Source organism: Panthera uncia, chromosome F2 (genome assembly GCF_023721935.1).
Source record: "Panthera uncia isolate 11264 chromosome F2, Puncia_PCG_1.0, whole genome shotgun sequence".
NCBI lineage: Eukaryota > Metazoa > Chordata > Mammalia > Carnivora > Felidae > Panthera > Panthera uncia.
In genome coordinates, this window is record NC_064812.1 from 34,993,658 (window position 1) to 35,003,625 (window position 9,968).

Here is a 9,968-nt window from a genome sequence, read left to right on the forward strand (position 1 = left end):
AAACTATTTCAGAGTGTATTCAGCTTGCCTATAAAAGGTTAAAATTTTTAAACCAAATTAATGTGTGTACAGTGTAAGTTACACCTGAATCCAGACCAAGCATTCACCTTCTGTTGGGTAAAACTACTTGGATTAACTATATGATCATCAAAGTCAATTTGGTGAGTAAAAGTTCAGAAAGGATTCTGGTGGAACTGAAATGACTACTGTTTTGGGGTCCTACCACCACCCATACTTGAAGGCGACTGACTTGAAGGACTCCAAGGCAATAGTACTGATAGTTATGGTTTATTGTAGCAAAAGGACTCCCGGCAAGGGAAAAAGTACATCAAACCAAATCTGGAGGAATCTAGGTGCAGGCTTCCAAAGTTCTCTCTCTGGGGCCGTGGGTTGTCACAAAGAATATACTTCTTTCCTCCAACAGTGAATTAGAGACACATGGACAGTGTTTGTGTTTAGAGAAGCCTGCTTAAGAGTCACAGCTCAGGTTTTATATTAGAGGCCAGTCCTGTAAGCATTTTCTGCCTATGCAGCCAGCCCTGATTACTGAAATTGAGACTGTTAGAGGCATGTGTTCATCATAAGTCACGTTGTCTGCACAAATAGTCTAGGTAAGCTGGCACAGCAGGGTTCATTGCTCCAGGCATTCAGAGCAGCCGTATCAGTAATGTAGGGGGAACATTCCAAAAACCAAGTTTCCAGATGCCAGCCAAGGACCATCCCCCTCCAGGAGAGCCTTCTAAAGAGCAACATCAGGCCTGCTGTATTTGTCAGGTGTTCTGATCTCTGTGCTGGGAATAATTGTGCAGGCTCTGAAGTCCTACTGTCAGGATTCAAATCATGGCTGCAACACTCTTTAGCTGTTATATGACACTAGCAAACTACTTAAGTATTTTGTGCCTTGGTTCCCTCTTCTGCAAAATGAGGATAGAATTAAATGCATTAATACGTGTAAGGTGCTTAAGAACAGTTCATGGCACATTGTAATTTCTCAGTGAGCCTCTAGATTTTGAGTGTGTGTTCTTTTGTCGTACTTTTCATAGCATGTGACAGGATAGCATGTTTGACAAATTGAAGCTATTCTTACTTCATGAGTAGCCTATTTTATTAATGTGTAAATTATTTCAGTTAAATCCTGGTGTATAACAATATGGTTTCACTTTTGAACCTATTGCCTGCCTATTCATGATGCCTTTTTTCCCCCCTCTGCCTCTCTTTTGAATCTGTCAATTTAAAAATACTTAATTTTATTTCTTTCTCTCTGGTTTAAATGAGAACTACTATTCTTAGGCTGCTAAAGTTAGATATTGGGCTTTAACAACAAAAAATGCTACATGGAAAATAAAGTACTCAGGGTAATAAAAAGGTAATTTTTAAAATATTCTGTAGGCAATGAGGAAAGGTCTACTGGATGTGCTTCCCAAAAATTCATTAGAAGATTTAACAGCAGAAGATTTTAGACTTTTGGTAAATGGCTGTGGTGAAGTTAATGTGCAGATGTTGATCAGTTTCACCTCTTTCAACGATGAATCAGGTAGGAAATTTTGTGAATGTTTATTTAAGGAATACACTTGATAAATTTACAGGGTTTAGAAATAGCTGTATAACTCAGGTGTTCAAGGCTTTTTGTGTACATTTTTAAGATATTACTGAACTATGATGGCTTAGCATTAGGTTATTCTTAAATCTTTGGTTAACATTTCTAGGTTTTAAAGAGTATATGGTTTAGATTGAATACAAGTAAAAAACTTCATTGTGGTGAGCAGCTATGTAAATGGATTTTGTATACTAAGAAAATATAATCCATGTGAAAGCTCTATTGGCCTTTCCCAATTCCTCCTAATCTCTTAGACTCTCTAATTAAAGAATTTGACTGCATGGTGTTTGCTCTGTAGAACTGGACCCAGAGCTCACTTACAAAGACTTAATAACATACAAACACATGGAAAATCCAGAAAGAATAACAAGAGGTAGTGATATTCGTCCTAGAATAACATTTACCTTCAGCGCCTGATTTTCTGTAACACTTCGTTTTCAAGTGGCCTAGGAATAGAATTTGAGCTGTGACTATACCATAAAGACACTGGAAGCCATGAAATTCCTTATGGAAGGATTACACCTATAGTCCAAAATTAGTGCCTACGTGAAGGCACTGATTTTTTCCCCCTTTTCCATATTTTGCAAACAGCTTCAGCTAAATTATAGCAAGTTAAATTTTGTTTTTTCTTCATGCTTGACAACGTATAGATTCATTGTAAAATAGTTTCTGTGCTACTTTTTAGTATAGTTTTCAATACTGGTGAGATGAGAATTTGTCTCATTTACAAACCAAAAACCTAAGAGGGAAAATAAATACCTAAGGACCCTCCATATATGATCCTCAGATTAGCAGCATCAGTGTCATCTAGAAGTGTTTTAGAAATGCAGAATTTCAGTTCTTTTCCTCCCTTCTCCCAGACCTAGTGGATGCGAATCTGTATTTTAAAAAGATCCCCAAGTAATTTGTAAACTCATTAAAATTTGTGAAGCACTGGTGTGAGTTCAACAGATAGGATTAAAGTATTGATTATCAATTTTGAGGCTGATGATCCATTTTTCTTGGTCATCTTAAGTCAGGATTGAGTAATGAACTATAGAAGTTTTACATTATGCAAATGGTCCTAATTTCCTATATTAGGAATTAAACCCCTGATCCTAAATAACAGTTCTGTATCTATTTTTTATAAGAAGCAGTGTTTTAAAGTAATAATTGGTACAGTATATTGGATTTATATTTTTCATAGGAGAAAATGCTGAGAAGCTCTTGCAGTTCAAGCGTTGGTTCTGGTCAATAGTAGAGAAAATGAGCATGACAGAACGACAAGATCTTGTAAGTTAAAATTTTTACAAAATTTGCAAAACAAAATATGAAATGTGTTAAAATACTGTGTATGATAACCTTTTAAGTTTGTAATGGTTGGTCATTTTAATTTTGGTTAAGGAAAATTATAGAAGGTCAGAAATATAAGGCAGTTTTGGTTTTTCTACTCCAGAACTGAAAACCTGTAAAGCTGTAAGCAGAATGAAATACGTTTAGCTATTGATACGCTGTCCTTAGTCCCAGAAGAAAATACCAGTTGATTGTTGAGACAAATGTTTCTTTTTCCCTATAGTGCTTACATATGCTGGCTGCTCCTTTTATATATCCTTAATCCTTTTGACCAGTGGCAAGCCTTTGCAAAATTTCTAAATAGTATCTTGATTGCTATCTGTATAGTGTACTGAGAATAGAGTAGCTTATGATATGTATTAAGTCTGTGATTTTAATGTTACTACTTATTATTAGAATCATAAATTAGATAATATAAACTTTGATCATAGTGAAAGCCTACCAAGTCAGTGGAATCTAGGTCTGTCCTTGAGTATATCCATAACCAAATCAACCTGTCCATCAGTCTTGAAAGGTAGTCTTCACTAGACTTTATTTGAGAAATTTGTGGGATGTTCCTTACCCAGAAAATTCCAGAGATCCTTTCTGCCATATTCCTCATGGTTCTTTGCAACATCTTCCCTATCAAACCAGCCTTAGTTCTTAGTAATTGACAACCATACTTCTTGTGGAATATATTTTTAAAAATCCAGTGTCTAGATATATTCTCCAATTTTATCTGAGAGAGGGGAAATGGTTAGTGTGTGGGAAAGCACAAAACTTGACAGTTTCCCATTTATCTCCAGCTCAGTAGTAACTTATTTTTTGGAGTGGGGGAGTCTGCATTTAGCATCCTTGATTTTTTTTTTTTTTTTCATTAAATTTTTTTAAACATTCATTTTTGAGACACAGCATGAGCGGGGGAGGGGCAGAGAGAGAAGGAAACACAGAATATGAAGCAGACTCCAGGCTCTGAGCTGTCAGCACAAAGCCTGACATGGGGCTTGAACCCACGAAGCATGAGATCGTGCCCTGAGCCAAAGTCTGATGCTAATTAACTTAACGACTAAGCCTCCCAGGTGCCCAGCACTACTTAATTTTTAAATGGACCCAGGAGTCTTCCAATATTTCTGCACTATAGTGAAACAAGTTGTTCAGTAGTCCTTTTAGCTAGTTCTGTTCTTGGTTTAGCCACTCTGGTAATTTCTACTTCGGTTGTTCCCTAGGTGGATTCCATATAATTCAACTTTCCCAATATTGTGGACCCTAAAGTCTCTACCAGTGTGCATGGTTTCAGGACCACCTGTACTCAGTTTTTTGATTCAGTTACCTTGTTTCTTTAAGAGCCCATTATCGGTTCAGTAAGACCTATCAAAAACAGAGATAAAAATGATTGGCTATCTGGGGCGCCTGGGTGGTTCAGTCGGTTAAGCGGCCCACTTCGGCTCAGGTCATGATCTCGCGGTCTGTGGGTTCGAGCCCCGCATCGGGCTCTGTGCTGACAGCTCAGAGCCTGGAGCCTGTTTCGGATTCTGTGTCTCCTTCTCTCTGACCCTCCCCCGTTCATGCTCTGTTTCTCTCGTCTCAAAAATAAATAAATGTTAAAAAAATAAAAATAAAAAAAAAATGATTGGCTATCTGGTATAAATTCTAAGGTTCTAATGGACTTTTTTTTTTTTTTAAACTATTCCCTAGTACTAACTTTGTTTTTAAACCTAATGTATCCTTAGTCCAGTCAGTCAAGTTAAATTTCACTGTAGTTTCTGCCTTCCACTGGAAGAAAATTTGCTAACTATTCAGTCTTTAAAATGAAAGATCTCCCTTTGTAAAGGGCCTCAGGATTTCCTATTAACAGTTTTAATTTGAGGGTCACTCCTATTTACAGGGCTTAAGCATTATATCAAGGGGTTTCCCCCCTCCTCTTTTGAGAAGGATGCTTCACAATTGTTGGTTTTATCCTGATGTGCTGAGGAGAAAAACTAAAGGACATAAGAATATAACAGATCATTCAGAGCAAACTCTTCTTCCTTGGGTTACTAGTCTTGCAAATTATAGGGTTTTTGGGTTAATGGGTAAGACCACATAGTTTATCCTCCTCTTAGAGAGTCACAGTTCACTAGTAAAAGTTCTGAAAAGTCCTGTAGTATTTCTTTTCTTCTAGCAATGGTAGTTATCTACCCTACCTAGCCATATACAACCTTGGAGAAACATTTTACATTAACTTTGTTTTTTTTACCTGTAAAATGAGTAGATTAGACCAGCTTTATCTCTAGAGCATCTTCCAGTCCTTAAAGTTCTTTGCGGGGGTATCTAGATGACTCAGTTAAGCATCCAACTTCAGCTCAGGTCATGATCTCATGGCTCATGAATTCGAGCCCACATTGGGCTCTGTACTGACAGCTCAGAGCCTGGAGCCTTCTTTGGACTCTTGTGTCTCCTTCTCTCTCTCTTCCCCTTCCCTGCTCGTGTGCGCGCGCTCTCTCTCTCAAAAATAAACACACACACATATACATATATATGTAAAGTTCTTTGAAGATTTTGTAGACCTGACACTTAGAGTTTCTTTTTCTGCCCCTTCTAGAGAATTAGATAAGATTTCTCATAAAACCATTCTTCGGGAAAGCAAATCATTATGGGGGTTAAGGGCATCAATCTACTGCACAGTTGAAAATCTGAGTATAACTTCTGACTCCCCCCCAAAATTTTACTAAAGTTTTTATATTAGTAAACAGTGCATTACACATATTTTGTACATTATTGTATTTTTTTTAAGTTTTTATTTATTTTTGAGAGGGAGAGGGAGAACAAGTGGGAGAGGGGCAGAGAGGAAGAGACAATCCCAAGCAGGCTCCGTACTCTCACAGAGCCCAATGCAGGGCTTGATCTCACAAACTGTGAGATCATGACCTAAGACAAAATCAAGAGTTGGACACTTACTGAGCCACCCAGGCGCCCCATATAACTGTATTAAGAAAATCATAAGGAAAATATATAGTATCATACTATATTTATTAAAAAGTTTGCCTGTGGGCTCCTGGCTGGTTCAGGTTGCTGGAACGTGTCATTCTTGTGAGTTCGAGCCCTATGTTGTATGTAGAGATTACTTAAAAAAACCTTTTCTATGTGGAATTTAAGAAACTTAACAGAGGATCATAGAGGAAGGGAAAGAAAAATAGGCAAACTATAAGAGACTTTTTTTTTTTCCAACAATTTTTGAGAAAGAGCACAAGCAGGGGAAGGGCAGAGAGAGGGAGATATAGAATCTGAAGCAGGCTCCAGGCTCTGAGCTGTTAATGCAGAGCCTGATGTGGGGCTCGAACCCATAAACTGAGTCTTTGAACTTCTCTTTAGAGATTTTGTGCCCTATTTCCACTAAACGATACTTTGTGGAATGTAACCACTAGAAAGGCCCACAGAGAAACTGAGGCCCTGAAATATAGTCCCTTTTCTACATACCTGACACTTTTTTCTCTTTTGACCCTGAACCTTTCTTGAGAGGGGCAGAGAGAGAGGGAGACACAGACTCCGAAGCAGGCTTCAGGCTCTGAGCGGTCAGCACAGAGCCCTATGCAGGGCTTGAACACACAAGCTGTGACATCATGACCTGAGCTGAAGTCAGACACTTAACCGACTGAGCCACCCAGGCGCCCCAGTGCAAGAAATACATTTAAAACCCCATTCAAAATCCTATCCCTCTGTAGGTTTTACCTTAAGAATAGGGTTCTGTGTAGATGTTGGCAGAGTTAATGTTATTATATTAAAAGCCAAAATTGTAATTATTATACTCCTGTTTAGGTTTACTTTTGGACATCAAGCCCATCATTACCAGCCAGTGAAGAAGGATTTCAGCCTATGCCCTCAATCACAATAAGACCACCAGATGACCAACATCTTCCTACCGCAAACACTTGTATTTCTCGACTTTACGTCCCACTCTATTCCTCTAAACAGATTCTCAAACAGAAGTTGCTACTCGCCATTAAGACCAAGAATTTTGGTTTTGTGTAGAGTATAAAAAGTGTGTATTGCTGTGTAATATTACTAGCTAATTTTGTAGATTTTTTTCCATTTGTCTATAAAAGTTTATGGAAGTTAATGCTGTCACACCCTGGTGGTACCTTAAAGAGATTAAATGCAAACATTCCTTGCTGAGTTTGTAGCTTAAAGGCCTGAGGAGCACTAGCAACATTTGACTATAATGGTTTGCTAGTCAACAACTTCTGGGTCTAACCCCAGCCAAAGATGACAGCAGAACAACATAATTTACACTGTGATTTATCTTTTTGCTGAGGGGAAAAATGTAAAATGTTCTGAAAATTCACTGCTGCCTTTGTGGAAAGTGTTTCAGCAAAGGTTCTTGTATAGAGGGAATAGGGAATTTCAAAATAAAAAATTAAGTATGTTCTGTGTTTTCATTTTAACTTTTTTTATGGTGTTTAATTTGTGGTTGGCTGCAATTGTGTATCATGTATATGGAACTTGTAAAAAGTTCTGGACATTCAGATCTTAGAGATGAAATCACTTTTACCTATGAAAACCACTTTTATTGCGGTTTATTTTAGCTGCATTGAGCTCTAGGATATTAAATGATATCACTAATATTTTGCATGTAATTTGTTCATTTGAGTAAGGGCACTTTTTTTGTACATATGATGGGGCCAATGCACAATACTTTATCACAATCAACTTTTTTTTCTTTGTATCCCTATTTCAATGAGCAGTCAGTCAGGAGGTTACTGCACTTCAGTTCTAACTAGACATTTGTACTAAGGTATTTCAGTTATGTAAACTCAGCCTGGGCACTTTCTGATAACTGTAAAATGTTTTATAAGATCATGATTATTGAAGATACATTTTGGAAAATTTTAAATGTTCGTGAGCAGCTTAACTACTTTTGTATCTAGCCTTTTTTAAGTATCTTGTTACATTTACTTTTTTAAATAAAGAAATTACAGAAGAAATGTCAAGTAATATTGAAGAAACAATAGTTTTTATTTATGTAGTTGTACATTTTTAAACTAAGGGTAATACACCAACATGGTTGTGTGCATAAAAATTTTTGATTTAAAGAACTGAAAGTTTATATACACATGGACTATAAGAAAGAGAAGTAAATTAATCCACATTTTACAGTTAGCAGAGAATCCTGAATGGCCCTGGCCAGGCCACCTTTTCTTTTTACAAATGAGGGACGTGAAGTGTGACCCTTACTTGGCATAGGAAGTTAACTCACTCACTTATACTTAGTAACTAAGTGACAGGTTCTTTTTTTGATGACCCATTAATTATGTAGCCTAGTACCAATCTCTAAATTCTTACGGTTTTAGTAGCTTTACTCAATGGCATAAAGAACACTGTTTTCTTCACTAAGTCTTCAAAAGGTGACTTAAAACTAGTCACTTTACATATTGAAAATGAGAGAAATTCTCTGAAATCTCTACCTTTCAATTCCTTTAGAGGACTCCTAGCCTTTGGGATGTTTTTCATGTTCAAAGGCACTATGCTTTTATTATATAACTTCCTGCAGAAGACTGAACCATGTGATATTCTCAGCCCTGCTGACACAAATATTAAAAACTACAATGATAGTAGTGAAACTCATTGTATTACTTAAAAGTTACACAACATGCTGTATTAGATTTGTGTAAATTAACCAAAGGTTATTTTACAAAGTGAGACATTGATTTTTATGTCTAAATGCTATTTCTGAATAAATGAAATAGTAATTAGATTAAGAGCTAATTATCATCAGTGTGTCTGAAAGAGATAAAATTTATCATCTTAACTTCTGTATGCACATGATGGGATAAAATATTAAATGAAAACAAACTAGATATGATTAGGACATTTGAAACCCTAATTGTGAACTTATTTTTAATAGTTATTGAAAGAATGAAAATATTTAAAATAATGCACAATGTCTTAAGTCTTCCTAAATCAAGATTTTGGTTAAATGCTTTTAGGATTATTAAAAGCAGAGTGAGTTTTTTTTTTTTGTTTTTTTTTTGTTTTTTTGGTTTTGTTTTTTTTAAGTAAAGCATAAAATGGTTCTAAATGGAAAATAAAGTCATGTAAAATAAAGTTCTCTTTTGGTCTTGTTTAGTGATTAAATCTAATAGAATTGAAAACAAATTTAGGAAGAGAAGACCAAGAATGAACTTTACCAAGGGGTTTTCAATGTTTTCCTATTTTTGCCTTTTTTTCCATTAAATCATCTGAATATCTTGACTATCCAGTATAATAGTAGCTTACTGAGACAGACTTGAGTTTTTAAATAGTATGGTATCAGTCACTAGTACTTAAGATGATTATTTTTGTCTGTTTAAAGGTAGCCAGTGATTTCTAGGTCTGAACTCCAACAGATCTTCCCGTGAAGTAGTAGTTCTCATGGTACTTTATGCCTAAGATTCCCTGGTAGAGCTTGTTAGTGCAGATTTCCTAATCTTTGCCCATCCTTTCAATCACATTCTGATTCAGTAAACCTTAAGTGGAGTACAGAAATCTTCATTCTTAAAACAGAATCCCGAGTGATATTTTCAGTGTTTACACTAACCTAAGTGGGTAGGCATGGACAGAGATGAATTCTCCTCTAAACATCATTTAAGGTAGAGATGTATTAAAAATGTGACTTGTCTATTCATCTCAAGATAAAGCAAACTGTTACCTCTTAGAGTTAAAAAAAAAAATTAACTGCATTGCTAGGACTGTGCAACATGGAATTTCTCCTTTTACTATTTCCTGTGTGCCAGGCACTTTGTCAAGTGCTTTACATATAATATCTCATTTTATCCTTTGAGATAGGGGCTACTGCCATCCTCACAGACAGGAAACTAGACACAGGTTAAACAACTTGCTCCAGTTTACACAGCTAATAAGTGCTGGAGTAAAAGATTCTAGGCATTCTGGAGCTTGCATTCCTAAACACTGGGCTATACAATTTTGTGGAAGGTATGGTTACAAGCGAGTTGGTCATTAAGGGTTCTGATACCCAATTCATGTGTGTGTATGCACATATGTGTATGTAGGGGATTTCTTCCATACCACCAAGCATTGGGCTGTA

General features: G+C 36.4%; 1 protein-coding gene across 7 annotated transcripts in view; it reads left to right on the forward strand.

Annotated features, from left to right (window-relative positions):
• UBR5 (ubiquitin protein ligase E3 component n-recognin 5) overlaps positions 1–7,329 on the forward strand; it is a 137,418-nt gene extending 130,089 nt beyond the window's left edge. For all 7 annotated transcript variants that reach the window (XM_049633532.1, XM_049633534.1, XM_049633533.1 and 4 more), the window contains 3 exons: positions 1,390–1,534; positions 2,784–2,869; positions 6,704–7,329. In XM_049633532.1, the coding sequence (XP_049489489.1) occupies positions 1,390–1,534; positions 2,784–2,869; positions 6,704–6,916 (444 nt within the window). In that variant the 3' untranslated portion in view covers positions 6,917–7,329. The remainder of the gene's footprint in view (positions 1–1,389; positions 1,535–2,783; positions 2,870–6,703) is intronic.
• Positions 7,330–9,968: the final 2,639 nt, after the last annotated feature.